Raw genomic sequence first — 17196 nt, 5'->3', positions numbered from 1 at the left:
ATAATATTTAAAAAGAACTTAATAAGTATTTACTAATATTTTTGTAATTATAAATTTGTAAGCTACATTTATATTTAATGTATCGAAATTTTGAGTTTGCGTATTTATATTATGTTTTGGGGTGATAAATAATTGTAATTAATCATTAAGAATCGATGCTCTTTTAATTAAAAAAAAGCTTTTTAATTAACACAAAAGTTTTCACTTTTAATCTACATAACTATAAAATATTAACAGGCAAAATAAAACAAACATATAATTAATGACTTACTACTAATCTATAAGGGTGTTCTAAATAACAGAATTAATTTTATTTCATACGAATGTATTATATATTATGTGAGATAATGCAGACATTTAGAGATAATTGGTACAATTACGAAAGCTCGCGTGTTTCAGCTTTTAAACAAGCTTTGAAGCTTTTCGCAAACGTCTCTTTGTTAGATTTGTTTTTAAAAATATCCGCCGATGAGTCATCTCGGAAATTTACATAAAAAATACGTAGAATTTTCCATTTTGCCTCCAATCGACTATTCTAAATTACGTTCTGCGAATGACGGTAACTGTTTAAAACAACGACAGTTTTCTTTCGGAAAATTGTTTCCTGTAATTCAAATCTGATGGTTTTGCAATTTAAAAATAATGTGTTTGTGCAATCACGAACATTTGAGCAACTGAAATGCACGATGGTTAATATTATTCAATTGAAAAAGTGACCCAGTAGTTAAAATAGAACTTGCATACGGGTTTTATTGCGGAACACGATACGGGCTAGCCATATTGTAAAACGGCATTCTAAATAATGAAAGCTTTGTACTCTAAATATGTTTTACTAAACATGTATGTTAATATATGTATGTGTGTCAAGCTTTGGATTTTAATTAACACAATCTTGATTATAAGCTTTAAAATGTATGTGAAGTCATTCATTGTTTTCAATAAGCTTTATGTAGTGAGGTACCGCACGCAGCTAAGCCTTGATATTTTTAGCACTTACACGATGAACTTTTATAAATTGTGAGTTAAATCAATCGGTTAGAGTAAATATGCTTTGATCCACTTATAAGGATACTTGGTTAATTAACAGCATTGTTCAACTATTGTGACGAAAAATCTCGATATTGCCAGTCAAGTATATATCACCTTTACTTATTTAATAAAGCTTTTAAATATAGTTTGTCATTTCACAGTTTTTATAAGAATACAAAAAATTGTATTTTTTCCTTTATATTATACGAGAGAAATTGCCACAAAGAGTGTTGAATCATATTGATTCTCTATAAACTAATTTGTGTCAAAATAGCAATAGTTATATCGACAAGGAATCGAAACACTTTTAGAAAGCTAGCAGAAAAATCTAAAAATATATTATTTTTTAATAATATACATAATTTATATGGCAATAAAACGTAAAAATATTAAATTTTAAATAAAATTTTATGCTTATTTAGATACAAAATCTTGTATCTTAGGAGCAAAATATGAATAAGTCATCAATGACAAGAAGACATACTATTTTGGGTTTTCAAACTGTGAACTACCACAATTGGTCGGTCGGCGGGTCATTAATTCATTGCCGGCCGACTCAAAGAGACCGCTCCTTTTAATCTTGCACTTGCGTTCTAATTAAATCAGCTTAAACCCAACCTTAACTTACAATCACATGCTGCAAACATATAGATTTAATATTTCATTTGATTTGAACCGATGTCTGCTTATAAATAAATTACAAAAATATAGGGTAGTAATATTATAGTGAGTACATAAAAGTATAGTAAACCTCACAATACCATGTCAATTTAATAAATGTATTTACATACAATACATTTTTAATTAAATTAAAGTGTGATGTAATATTTCTTACTAAATATAATAAATATTTTTTTCAGAGAATTTACTTAGGAAGATGAAGGTATTGGAAAAATAAGCGTGTATGAATTACATGACTATAAATGATAAAAAGACGCAATATATATACATATACGTCAACTCAATAAAGCACTTTTTAAGGTTACTGAGGGGTGGTGTCGACAATCCAGCAATGAAAAAAATATATGGGACGGTGCTCATTTATTTAAGGTGTGCATAATTATTTTTCATTATTTAATAGTTTAATTTAAAGAGATAGGAAAGTATATAAGCGTATGTTTGAGTTAATGTATTGTATATGTATATATGTAAAATTCTAAAATGATGTCGCATTAGGAAAACCTGTTTTATGATAGTCAGATTATTTTATAGAAAATATTATAAAATTGTATGTATGATATTGATAAAAAATTGTTGTAAATATATGTAAGAAAAAAAATATATTAAGTTAGATTAATGTATAAAGAAAAATTATAGTACTAAAATAAATAATATTGCTGGTGGGAAAACGATTTTCACGTTCAAGAAATATCAAGTATAATTACCGTTTAAAAATATTATACGGTAAAAAATCCCAAAATTATTTGCGAACACCTTATAAATATAAAAAACTCCACCTTATAAATATAAAAGAGTTTCTTTAAGTAACACATTACAAAGTAAACTTTATTTTCAGAAAATATTGCGGTATATTTTACAATATTGCTATTATTAGGACATTAAGAAGAGAACTTAAAGCACTTGCATAAAAAGTTATTCGAACTAACTTAAATCAAATAAGTTTTAGTAGCTGTTTTAGTTGTTTGCAAAAATAAATGTTAAATAGATTATTTAAAAGCAACCAAAATACTTCTGTCAAAAATATATGGTAAGCGAAAAGGTAATTCTTTTGCAGTTAAAATAAATGTATCTGGTAAAAATACAGTCTGTGATTAAACATACATGTCAGCTCAAAATCAGTAAAATATTTTTATTACTAACTCTAATGGTTAACTTAACCTTCAATGCGTCATGTTTATTTAAACAATAAATAGTCAATAATGTTTATATAATATGTGGAGTTAGTTTTATTAATATATTATATATGAGATATCGTTCTAATTAAATTTATATATACAAATTTATTAAAAATAAAATATTATATGTATTAAAAATAGTACATACATGATTTTGTGAGTATGCAATATTTCCAATGGCTCAAAAAAGAGATAATCTCGACAATTAAATGTTTAAATTAAAACTCTTAAGAGATAGGATAAATAGTGTAATGCAAGAATTAGCCGTCCCTCTTGGATTTTATCGATTCGGCTTTAAACTTTGGTACCTAACATATCAACATTAAATATAACGTCAGCTTACATCCTTAAACATGCTTTAAATAATATCATACAATGAAAGCAACTGCTAAACTTTTTCCTTGTGTTAATCTTTTTCAAATTACATATAAAATTCTATGTGCATGTTTTTTGTATTATATGTTAAAAATATGAATGGATTAAAACGATTTTTTTCTACTAGTCCTCGTTACATTAGCTGTACTTTAAAATTACTATAAGTTATAATTCGATTTGAGAGATACACTTTATAAACAATGTAACGTTTTTATAAATATTATAAATTAAACCGTTACTAATCGATTAGACTATTTAAATATCTGCGGGTTCATGATAAAATAAAGCTGAACCAAATGTTATAAAGTATGTGAGTCATAAAATAAAATCCTGACAAATATTTTTAGGACTTTGTCTCTAAATCTTTTAAATATACTTTGTATATTTATTAAATATATTATGCCATAGGGGATGAAAGAACAACTTTTCATACTATAAATTGCGCATTATATATTTATACAATATATATTACATTGTTTTATTAGTTTCGAGTATCTAGATTGAGATTCGTCGCATAGCCGAATGCGTAAATTGCTCCTAAAGTAAAAAAACATGCTCCTTAATTTCTCAGAAGCGGAACGAACAAGCGGGTCTTTATTGTTTTGTTTAATTTGCGGCTTTCGTTTCGAATTCTAATTAGAAGCTGCAAAAGTTTGTTCTAAAAAACATTCAATTATGCAATTAACTGGCCGTTCTTTCGCTACTGCTTCTGCCCGATTACGAAATCATCACGCTCTTTGCCCTTCAGCATTATTATACAGATTTGCGTGTTCTACTTCAAGATAATTACGTACATATTATACCATAATAATCAATATTTCTGGGCTAAATAATAAATTTAGAAGCTCAATAATAGTGTGGTTTATAAATAACGTATTCAATAGTATACACAATCTGTTGTATAAAACTGTTAAATTGCAATTAATTTATGTTAAAGGTTCTTAAATTAGAACCTCTAGAGCAATATTGACGTATATACATAAAAAAATCTATCATAGGAATTTTACATAGCCCAAAATCTATCCTCCTATATGTGTGTTTTAATATTGTAAAATAATAATAAATATATGTATATTATAGTAATAATTTTCTCATAATTTACAACATTTTGCAATAAAGCGAATCTCGGCTCGCTATCTAAAATATATGAATATAAATTACAAGAGATTAAGAAGTTGTCACACGTACCGTCTCCGTCTCTGTCGTAGCTCCTGAAATGAGTCTCCAGTTCTATCTTGCTCTCTAGTATGTGAGCGCTTAGTTCTCTAATGGCAGAAGTTTCAACTAAGCCGATTCGTTGCCTGAATGTAAGCCTTTTCGTTTTGGAGATTGCTGCAGTGTACTGGACAAAATGGGTATCCAGCTGTGGTCCAACTAATTTCAGATAGGCACCTTTGTTGGACCCAATTTCGTAGTAATTTGACGCAGAGAATATCGTAATGACCTGCAAAAGTTCAAACATTAATGATCATATCGTATGTCAGACAAAACATATAATCCAGAAACTGTAGTCGGATTATTTCTGTAAAATCTGTCATCATAATTATTTATCTACAAAGCACATCACATAATAAAAGGTGTACTAAAACTATTTTTTTGTATCATGTTAATGTCATTTATTGTAAATATGGTAATTTTTTCTAGAATATGAATTTTATTTTCTATGTTTTGTACTTTAAAAAATCAGATTTGTCTAATATTATATTTTTAAAAGGCAAACTTATTTAAATAATTCATCTTCTGAGCATTTGAATATGATTTCCTGTAGTTAATGTAATCAAGCATCTTTACAATATACTAATAAGTACACACAGACATTGCCATATAATTTTGGAATCCCAGTTCTTTACACAGAAATACGTTCGTGCGTTGTAATTTTGTACACTGCTTTGACCCATCTTTGTTTAAGCAAACATTAAATGAATCTGCCTACTAAAATCTCAGTCTAGATTATTTGCATATATGATATACATTGAATAATGATAAAAAAAATTATATGATATATATTAAAAAAAAAATCATATTGATATATATATATATAAAAAAGAAAATAATAAACTATTTTATTTTGCTTTACTCGTTTATAAGAACATATTTTATATAAAAAATCAATATAATAGACATATATAAATATTTGAGATTTAATTTAATAGTAAATGTAGATAATATCCGGTTTATTTATATCACGTTACATTTTTTAGGCGTGTACAATACTATTATAATATAATGTTAAATTTTTTACATGATCTATTTATCATAAATTCAATTTATTTTTTTTATAAAAAATGATGTTCATATAATGTCCGTCACTCTTTGGCATACAGTAATATTCCATAAAATATTCTCGAATAGTAAAAAAAATATATAATTTATTGAAGGGCATCCCGAAAAAATGTTACACGGTCAAACGTTAAAGTGTGATGTATTACGATCGCTCTGGAAACGTATCCGTTTCTTGCAAAAAACTCGGAAAATTCCGATAGCAATGCGACCTAATTTTCCAAGTCGGCAAAGGTCACGTCGGCGAAACACTAAACTGTGCACGACCAATTTTAGGGTTGTTAACTCAGGCAATTAATTAAATGTTGCATGCCGTGTTAAGGGTTACGCTCACACCAACAAGATATAATCTTAGATAAGATTTTACTTTCATTTTTTTATTGCTATGAATTAAATTATTTAATTTAAACGAAACGAAATTAGGCTTTCGACTAATTTCTACTTTTGATATAAAAAAACTTCCACACACATACATTCATGTTTTATTTTTCTAGCTGTATATAGAATGTATAAACATTACCTTGGCTTTATTAGATCCCATCAAAGGCTACCGCGTTTCAACGGTTTAATACGAAATTTTCCCGTTTGATTACTGGTTATGGCGATCGTAAAAGGGGGAAGAAAAGAGCTAAATATAATACATTATGGGTGATTATTTTTGGAAAATTATAGTTTCACTACAGTGTATACTATATCTAATAACTTGGTATATTTTGAGGCATTTTTAAAATTAAAGTGCCAATACGCATTAAATGTAATACTAATGCTAATAAATATTGCAATGAACCGAACACGCAAACATCACTATTATTACACCATTGTGTGCCAACGCAATTATAGTTATAGTAAAGAAAAACTAAAACATTAGAAATATATTGATATTTTAAAATAATGAGTAAATTTTGTGATTTTAATTCACTATTTATTAAAATAGGAAAAAATAAATGTTAAAGAAGTCAAAAATATATTAATATCTATGGCATTATTAATTTCATTACGATATTGTTTTTCATATAATAAAAATGTGACAATCGTTTAACTAATAAGATAACGATGTTTTTAAAAGTATATTTTAAACTTCTTTTCAACGTTTCTGGAAATACCTTTAAAACTTTTTCTTGACAAAGATGAGAAAGCGCGATTTTTGTAAGAAATATAATTGATTAAAAAAATATGAATCGCACGTTTCTGGAAACTTTAGAGAAACCACATTACTACACTAATGGCCAAACATATAAGCCAGATTGGTTTTGAGACGTCGGTCAGAGAAGAGAAAAAGTTTTTTTTTGTATTTTTCTAGTAAAGAACCATATTCTAAAGATAGTCCCAAACGGCATTCAACATAGCTGCCTTCACAGAGTAAGGTCTTACTTAATGAGTTACTAAGATAATTAATCTTCCTGAGGACGAGAACCTCGTTTGCAAGGCAAAGGTCTGTGCCCCTGAATAATAGACTCCGTAATCCGTATGTTCCATAAATGTATGTTTGTATTATATTGTAGAGTTTTTGTTCAATTGAATTATATATATTTATTTAAATGTTCACTGGCAAGCCAATGTCCTTACACGCTTATTTTTTAAAGAAATAGACTTTTTAAGGTTTTGTTACCTTAAGGGGTATGACTTCGTAGCTAGTTAATCTAGTTAGAATTTTATTAAATTATATTACAATTGCGACAGATGATGTTTTCTCCGAGCAGTGGTGGAGAAGCTAGCGCAGGTGTGATGTCCGTGAAAGGTCCTCAATGATCTTGCAGTGAAAGTATCTGGAGGCAGTTCCTCTTACTGCGATGATCGTGTTCGGGAGTCTCAAGTCGTATCTTTGCGTCTGCCAGGCGGAGTGAATCTGCTCTCTTCGAGTATCTGCCGGAGACCGCGAGTGACTGCTTGTGACTGCCTTTTCCTCATCAAAGTCCATGCTTAAGTATCCAGCGCTTTAAATCTTGCTAACCAATCACAATCATGCAGCGATCATCTAGCCAATAGATGTACTCGTTTCTTAGAGCAGCGAAATAGGTATACGCCTTTAGAAAGCAACATTTGCTTGATTTGCATTTTCCAAGGTTGTACACTCCCACCGGACTCTTGTAGATCGGATGATTTATTATATCCGTGACGTTTTACAACAAATAAATAATCTTTCAATGTACAGGAGAATCCATGCGTTTTATTTATGTTATTTTCTGGTTGCAATGAGTGGTCCTGATCCTTTATGCTGTTGCTGGGTAATTATTTTGGTCCCAGTTTATTAACACGAGTTTTGAGAATATGATCTTTCACAAACGTGTGCATCTGTGTGTTTTTTTTATTATTTTAATCAATAATAAACATTATATTCTGATGAAGTAGAAGTGACTTAGAATATTTATAAAAATGCGGACTTACTGTCGATCGACATGTTTTTCATAAAAAAATTTTCGTTGAAGAATGAACAGTTCAAATATTTATCAAGATAAATATTTAGTCTGCACATCACCAAAATGTTTAATAATGTGTCGAGGATGCTCGGTTTCAATATGCGTCACTTTCGCAATGTATTGTGCGATTTGCATTCTGTACAATATGTTAGTTCGTAGCTTTTTCGAGAATGACTTTATTGCTCAAATTACCAACCAAGCAAAGTAATCAATGTTGATTACGGATCGTTTCTGATTTTTTTCTAGGAGCGTTATAAACAAATAATTACATTCCTGACTTATCGTGTATTATATGAATCACTTTTTAAAGTTTTTGAGGAGTGGGGAGGGGTCAACAATCCGTCGATACTCGATGGTTTTTAACTGCGTACTACTGTAAAAAGTCGCGATTGCGTTCCTTATTTTTGTCCGTTGCGGTCAAAACGTCAGCACTCAAGAACATATCGTTTTCCAGACACGATGATTTTTTCAGTGATAGCTACGGGGAGCTAGAACGATTTATGTGGTGTGACTCTAGATAGATGTACTTCATTATTATTTTTTTAAATGTTTATTTTTACTAAAAATTTCGTATTTTGGTATATGCAGATGTATGTATGTATATGCGTGTATGTTTGAGCTAATTATAAAATATGTATGTGTTTCGAATGTCCATCGTGACCTATAAATATTTTTTTAATATTACAATAATACCTTATTATTATGCAGTAGTTCGTATCCACCTGGTTTGCACTCGTGAGATCGTACCAAGAACATCAGCCTATGTTTCTTCAGAAACTTTTTTGTAACGTCTGGCCCAAAATATGTACCTGCTCCTCGAAGGGCATTAGGGATACACCCCTCTCCAGGCTGGGGGTCGCTCCACAGTATATCGAATACCTGTAACATAGAAAAAACTACATAAAACGAACCTTTTCAATGTTTAATTAAAAAATAAAATACCACGAAAAGGACATTTTTATAAACTATTTAGGTACATAGTATATAAACTAGGCTAAAATTATTGTTAAACAGTTTAATATTATTTAAATTATTGTCGTTTTTAAATGAAACCAAACAATCACTTTTATCAAATGTCTAATTAAATTTCAGTAATTCTAAATATCATATTTTTCTAAAGAAACATTCTCCTACTTCCGGGAAATTTTTAATTCTATTAGCATAAAATGTCGGAGGCTTTGATTCAAAATAATCCAATGGTCTTTTTTTCACATCGTCAGCATTTTAATTTTCTTTTCGTTTATAAAGTCTTGCATTGATCGAAATAAATGACAATCGTAAGGAGCAAGGTCTGGAAAATAAGGTAAAAGAAATTAAACCTTTCAGTCAAGTTCCTTGAATTAATCGATTAACGTGTTGTAGAAGTATTCCATTTCTGTTGACAAATGCAACGATTTATTTGGTTATTGTTTGGCCTGGTTTATGAGTTTCTTAATGCACAATCCGTTTGAAATTCCACCATACATACAAGCTTGGTTTTAATACTAGACCATATGATAAAATCTGCACTTGTCAAGAGACGTCGAATATTTCACAATATGCTAAATTGCTTCTTAATAAAAAATCAAAGAACATGACTGTAAGGTTTTATCTTATTATCCAGACCTTGCTCCTTCCGACTACTATTTATTTCGATCGATGCAACACTTTCTAGATGGAAATAAAATACATACCATATGAAAAATGGGCTATCGGAATATTTTAAATCAAAGTCTTAAAAAATAGGTTATATAATAAAAAATATATAACATCAAAATTAATAACTAATACAAAACATTTAAAAGTATTTTTTCAATAGAATCAGTTTCGGGATTACCTAATATATGTCATGTAATTAAGATAACACCTCTGAAAGAACTGCAAATTTAGATGCAATTTAAGTACCGTATGCATTTACGGTTATAATAAAATATTTTTCCACAAATTTTAAATACATATTAACCCATCTGTGATTTTTTTTATTAAAATACTGCTATTGCTATAATAATATAAAGTTTACTGATTTGTTTTACAAATACTATATTATACTTTATAATATTATAATATCTTTTTAATAACCCTATGAATTGCAAAAAAAACTTTATAATTATTATATCTATATTTCTAATAAGCATATTTAAACTTTAATTCAAGTTATTGATTAACAGAGATCAAATAGTTGCAAAACATTTAATTGATTTACTAGTAGAAAATCACTTTTAGACACGTATGGATTTTTAATGTATAAAACTTTAAAATATCTATTTATTTATCTTGTAGATAACATATTTTTTAACACTTTATATTTTTTTGGGTTTATTTATTTTTATTAAAAATTTAAAGAAAAGTTTTGCAATAGGGTTTTTAATTCAAGCCAATTTTTGTGATTTCTGTAAAAAAATGCTTAACAATAAACTTTTTTGCTACTGCAGTAAAAATCACTCTAATGCAATGTTTTTCAAATAAATTTACTCACGCAACCCTTTTTTTATTTTTTAAAACTTAACAGAATCTCTTAATTATTTTTAAACTGCATATATAAATTTTCATACGAAATTTCGCTTTATTTTTAATATCAAAAATCACCGAATGAAGTGTCACCACAGATAAAATCAATGTCATGATTGATAGTAGCTGTCATTTGACGACACAAAATATGGGCCAGGCGCATAATATCACTGCCCCTATTTTTTTTTAAATATTTACACAAGCATGGAATACCCGAAAAATTAATACCGCATCGATTAAGCGATAAAAATCGATTGGGCTAAAGTTCTACATGAGATTTGTTAATTAAACTCAATAAAATATGTTTTTTACAAACGTTTGAACACTAGCAAAAAAGTGGATTCAGTATATTGGTAAAAACATCTCAATTATTGTTGCTAATGGTGAAAAACAAGTACTTCTATAATTTATAAAAAATTAAATTCTGCAGCATTTGAAAAGCTTAAAGCTTTGCAAAGCTAACCTAATACTGTAAAAAAACCGACTTAAACTTTTGTCAAGAGCACTTGAATCAGATTTTCGTTTCATAAAAAGATCGATGTTTTTAATTTTTGCTCACTTATATTTAATGAAAATAATAATGTAACTCACAAAGTCACGATTTATAGCATTGAAATTTAATTATTATTTTACTTTGTAGTGTTGCAAAAATAAATAAAAAGTAAATTGATTGTATTTTATTATTCTTAAATGTATATCTGAAGTTCATGGCATTTATTGACTTTGCTATTATTTTATATTCAAGTTTTTCAGGTAAAATAAATTAATAAATGAATAAATCTCACCTGCTTCCATTCGACCTTGTCGATAACCTCAGCCCCTGGTGCGTTGCTCTCTGTGATCGGTGGTCTCAGCAAGGACACGTACTAGAATTTAAGAAAATAAATAAAAATAAAATTGTAGACGTATATGTGATTTAAGCGAACATTTCAATTTCGACGTGAAAGGGTTGAGTTCGGTTCGCAGATCGCGTTTTAATTATGTTTACTCAGAAACTGCAAATGCCGCATTATTCATCCCGCTTGCAAAACGCAAGGCGTGGATGTGTCTATTAAATTGGGAAAGGGCTTATTGCCAAGGCGGATCTGTGTTATTTATTTAGTAGTACGTGTAAATCTTTAGTTGCCATCAACATGTCGCTCGCGGAGGAGACACCAACCTGGAGAGACTGGTAGTGGTCTGCAGCATCTAAAGAAGAGGAGGCATAGGAAGATTCCTGATGCGCTGGTCTGACCAAATATAAAAACACAAATTGAAGCACTTCGGGCAGTAGAATCAAGGAAAAACTGTAGGGGTGTTCTGCACAAGCTTGGAACGTATCAGTATGGAGACGATCATCAGCAGTGATTTTAAAGAAATCAGTGACATATATTTTAATATTATTAAACTATTATTTTTAACTAATAATCAAAATATGTCTCTAGCACGATCTATCCCGCTTTTATTTTAATTAATAATCACGATATTCATCCATGAGGTTAGAAAAATCTATAAAAATTAATCTGCTGTGATCGATTGAAATTTTAATTATATAATAATCAGTGATTCTAATCTTCCAGATAAAATGAAAATTAAAAGTCAATTTATGTATCGCACATTATCTAGATAAATAAGACTAGTCTTATTTTATAAAAAAATACAGTTTAAAATATATGACGTAGAATTTATATTATGACAACTTGAGCGAGCTAGCTATCAAATAGCGGTACTGCAATTTTCTAAAGGATGCTCTACTTATTCTAATGTACGACGTAGATTGGAATATAATTCGCTCTGAAAGTGACTCCGCTTTGTGTCGCAGTCATATCGATCTTAGCCCCACCTGACCTCAAAGAGACTCGTCTAATTTGAATGCTGCATACAGCAAAACGAAAACATGCACACACAAAGTGGCCACAGAAGAAACTTGAACTCGAGAGTGGCAATCAATTAACTCTTTGATGTTCCTAGCATCGTGTAAAAATAGACGAAAGTCCTTTGAGTGAACCGCAACAAAGCAAAGGCCCCAGACTCGTTAACCCCATCAAGTCCTTTTTATTGTTTGGCTTCGAAATTAATAAACATTATGGCGCACTCTTTTGCGACGACCTTATCCCGAGCTCGAGTCTTGAGCAAGAGCTCTAAAGAGCTTTGAGGATCGTCAACTTTTTTGATGAGATAAAAAGACGCACTCAACGTAGGTCTTAGCTACATTATAACGAGGAGCTTTAATGAACGTTTTTATTTACTATTAAATTGTTAATAATTAATTAAATAAATAAAGTGGATTTCGACGCGAGTGGATCAAACCTTTGAAAATGGAAGACAAACATTAATTAAGATAGCTGCTTTGATTGATTGATTGTCAATCGAACTTCAGACATGACCTGCTTTTTAACAATGGCAAAAATAGATTTTTATAAAGTACACCATTCAAAATTAAAGCACAGTAAACACCAAAGCTTTTATCTATTGTTTGTCTTTTGTGAAACGTAATTTCTTTAAGTACGCACAATAAATGACTTTAATCAATGTAAAAGTCGACGAAATAAATTTCACGATTTAAGGGATGATATGAATAAATTCACTGATTTGGTTGATCTATTATCTATGTTTTTTAGTAAAATAAATACACTTAAAAGAACGGAAATTGAACACAGATGGTTGTAAATTGAAACATTTAAAGGCGAAAATGTGTTTATTCCCAGAATCCCATTGATACCTAGCGATTTGCCTTTTCGCTTCAAGTGACATCAATTCCGAATTCGCCATGCTTTCTCCGTGACAATAAATAAGTAATAATGTCTTCTACAAAACAGATTATTGATTAAACAAACACAGAACATGTAAAGCTCCAAAGTAATTCTTTACATTTAAACGATATTTTCAGATACAAATTCAACAAGAGCAAAAAAGTTTTTAAAGAAAAAGTTTTCTTTTAAATAACAATTTGCGATAACTAGATGTAAAACGTCTAATAAACGTACACAATAGTCTGATTAGATACTGGTTAAAAAACATATGTTAAAGCATATCGCATTTAAACTACGACAATTAACGATATTTTAATTTTCAAGGCAAAGAAGATTATCTCATATACCATTTATAAGAAATATTTTTATTTAAATATTTTATAAATAAAAGGAGGTACCGCTGCGACTGAGCACTAAGCACGTACTGTGAGATACTTTCCTTTTCGCTCGCTCGCGTGCTAAGTGACGAGAGTGAGTGAGAGATAAGGGCGTGCTTTACATGCGGTCCGCACGCCCTTATCTCTCACTCGCTCTCGTCATTTAACACGCAAGCAAGTGAAAGGAAAAGTATCTTACCATACGCATGGTCAGTTATAAATGCATGGCCGTAGATGCGCTACCTGTTTTCAGTTTATTCAACCAAAACGCGTGTAAAAGTGTATCGTTTTTTACTCATCATCGTCATCATTGCATCTGAATTGGGATATTTCAAGCTCTTAGTATTAAAATGGGTACAATAACATCGTTACGTGCATATTAAATGGAAAAAATAAGGTCACGCCCTTCTTTAATAAGAACATCGACCGATATGGAGGAATAAATATAATCGAAATTTACTCTTACCTTTCCCCTGTCCAAACTGCGGATGAGATCCAAATCCGTAGTGTCAGAAATGCCTCCGTGGACAACAAGGACTTTATTATTGACGACAGTCCCCAAGGGAAGCCATCTATAGACTCCTTCGATCAATTTCAGCAGACGCTCAGCGTTGTGCTAAAAATATTATAAAAAAAAACATATATTAAAAAAGTGCATCGTTTATTATGTTTTTCTGTGATATATTTTATATATTACTCAAATATATATTTGAAGCAAAATTTTACCGGCGGCATGACATATTGACATGTATTGCCTTATAGGCTTTTTTAAAAGGAATTTTTCAGTTTGACATGTGCAAAGTCTGAGGGTGAATTTGAAGTGATTTATTATAGCATTTTTTTGAAGAAGTAAATATTTATTATATATTGAATGTTAAGTGGGTTTTTATTTGTTAATTAAATTTAAAAAAAGTTACAGTACAGCGCTTCTCATTTTTGTGTTTTATAATATTTATATAAAATTAAAACTAATTAACTATATTGACCTGTGGAAAATAATATATCAAATATTTAATAGTTGTAAGTATATTAAAAATAATTGAAACTGTAATTCAATAAATATTTTTGTGCAGTTAATAAATATTCAGTATAATATTAATTTTGTTTATAATACTTAAAAGCAGTTATAAGTCAAATAATAATGTTAGCACTGACAATGTCCAAATTTAACTAAGCTTATACTTGTGTATATCAAACGAAATTATTGTGTTCTTGGCTCTATATTAATATAAATCTATAAAAATATAAGATCGATTCATTGTGTTTTTTTCGAGAAAAATACGAAACGATGATTCTTAAGAATTTTAATAAGACGCTTTTCTTGTTAAAAAATAAATATATTTAAATATTTGATATTTAAGATACGCTAAATTTTAGGTAGTAATACCAGATACAGGGTTTTCCAAATATTATTCTAAAAATATTGTGCGGCAATTAAATATTCTAGACCGACTCTAGAAATAGCGAATACCAATCATTTTGTTTTAGATTACTCAAACATTTTTCAATCAACAAAAAATAATAATACAAGGAGCAATGACTTGAAAATGATTATATGATTTAGTTTTTGGCATGGATTTGTTCGCCGACTGTTTTTATGTAAATGCTATAATATAAATCATATAAAAAGATGCATAATACGAAGAAAAATATTTTTAAATGAAAAGAGATCATTAATAAAAATTTCAATCTGAATTAGAAAAATATCTCATATTTTAAACTGAATTAATTAAATTATGTTACAATTAAATAGTTCTATGTTTTAAGAAATGTTTTGCCATTATATTTTAAATATTAAACTATTTTAATAATATAAAAAAAATTTTTGTAAGTAAAATCAGTAAAATTATTTTTTATACATATGTATAATAATTTAAATACATATGCTTATTATAAAAATTGTTTCATTGGGTCAAGAATTCTTGAAAATTTTGATCAATTTATTATTTCTCGAGAAATAGAAATCATCTAAAAATAAGAAACAATATATTGGGGTGCAAAATGTTTTTAAAATAAAAGCTTTTTTGGAGTAACTTTAAAGAATCATATTTAGCCTCGTTATTACAATGTATATAAATAAAATGCAATAGCTGGACATCTAGCCCGCACATACGACTCAAAGTCTGCAAAGTGGTTAACTTTTAATTAGCCTCAGGGAAAAATACTATTATCATATACATCTAGTACTGATTTTTTTGGTTTAGAATACTTAAAAATGTTAAGTGTCTAATAATTACATTTTATTTAAAGAGCAACTCCAATCAGTTAATTTTATTTGATAAGAAACTCTCGTCGTCCCAATTTGTATATTCAGGATTATGCAAGACTCTTAAGGGGCAATTAATAAAAGAAGTTTTGTCTGAGCAAATTGCGGCCTCCGCTCTTAAAAGATATTATGCAAATTTTCAAGAGGCCGCTTCGGTCTTTCTACTTTTTTCTCTTTTTTACAACATTCAAAAAAATCCAGGAAACACGTGTAAAATGAGACGTTGAGAATTGTGTATTTTTCACACAAGTTATTTCACTAACGCTCTTTTCCAGATTACATAAACACGCAATTACTTTTTTAGATTCTTATCGCCCAAGAGGGCAAAGTTTAATGTCAAGGTTGCAAAAAAATGTATACACAAGGGCTGCAAATATTTTTTACAAGAGATTTCCCCGGCAATCAATAGCATTTTGTTTATTTTGAGGCGCCTCAAAAGAGAAAATACCTTTTACCTGACAGAGAACCCTCGATACCCTTTCTAGTACCCTCAGTTCCAAGATGTGTGCTATTGACTTTTCTATTCTCTATCAGCACAATATGTGCTGTTAAACGAAACCTTTTTTAAACAACAAAAATCTATCGAAATGAATTTTATTTATAGAGCAATTTATATTTCTTTAATTATTTGACATTGTCGCATTCTTTACAAAGGCCAAGAATGCGTTTAGGAATTTGGGCGTTCTGAAAATATTAATATTCCACGAGAACGGTAAAATACAAAAACGACATCATAAATAAAGTATGATAATCTGATTGGGAAATTCGACGAAAAAACGAGAGAATTTTCATTTTATTCTCACGACAAAGATTTAAATAAAAGTGAATATTTACAATGTATATAAATTTATGTGCTTAATTTCATTGCTTATTCATATAACGTATAGTGTTAGACATTTTCAATACAATGATTTAGATTGTTATGAAAATAAGTTATAATGTATCTAACGTATAGATTTAAACATATAATATTGATACTTTTATTAGTTTTTACAATATTTCTACCTCTTATGTCTATATATAACTTTATAATCAGATCTCAATCAGGAGTTCTATTTCTCTTACCAATGGTCGATTAACAATATGTTTGATTTTATAAGGTGGTTCGAAACATTGTACTGTTAATAGTATATATAACATTGTAATGCACAAGTGTGCTTCAAAGCAAGACACTTGATTTTGGCAAGCAATAGAAAGACAATGGGATAAGTCTTTGTATAATCAAACAGTGTTCCTAAAATACTAAGCCATTTATACGATACATCTATATTATTTCAGATAAGAACTTTATTAAGAAATAGTTATGTATATTACCAATGTTAAATATAATTTTACTAACTCAGTCAGTTAAAATATATCGAACAATTGATTTACAAT

General features: G+C 29.0%; 1 protein-coding gene across 2 annotated transcripts in view; it reads right to left on the bottom strand.

Annotated features, from left to right (window-relative positions):
• The window catches only part of rdgC (retinal degeneration C), a 139237-nt gene that overhangs the window by 13262 nt on the left and 108779 nt on the right, over positions 1-17196 (bottom strand). For both annotated transcript variants that reach the window (XM_088189637.1, XM_088189638.1), the window contains exons 9-12: positions 14020-14169; positions 11230-11310; positions 8651-8836; positions 4449-4704 (exon numbers count right to left, since the gene is read on the bottom strand). In XM_088189637.1, the coding sequence (XP_088045763.1) occupies positions 4449-4704; positions 8651-8836; positions 11230-11310; positions 14020-14169 (673 nt within the window). The remainder of the gene's footprint in view (positions 1-4448; positions 4705-8650; positions 8837-11229; positions 11311-14019; positions 14170-17196) is intronic.

The sequence above is a fragment of the Plectrocnemia conspersa genome, unplaced genomic scaffold (assembly GCF_051122295.1).
Source record: "Plectrocnemia conspersa isolate PC_06_02 unplaced genomic scaffold, ASM5112229v1 ptg000008l, whole genome shotgun sequence".
Taxonomy (NCBI): domain Eukaryota; kingdom Metazoa; phylum Arthropoda; class Insecta; order Trichoptera; family Polycentropodidae; genus Plectrocnemia; species Plectrocnemia conspersa.
This window is presented reverse-complemented; position numbering and strand designations above follow the sequence as displayed.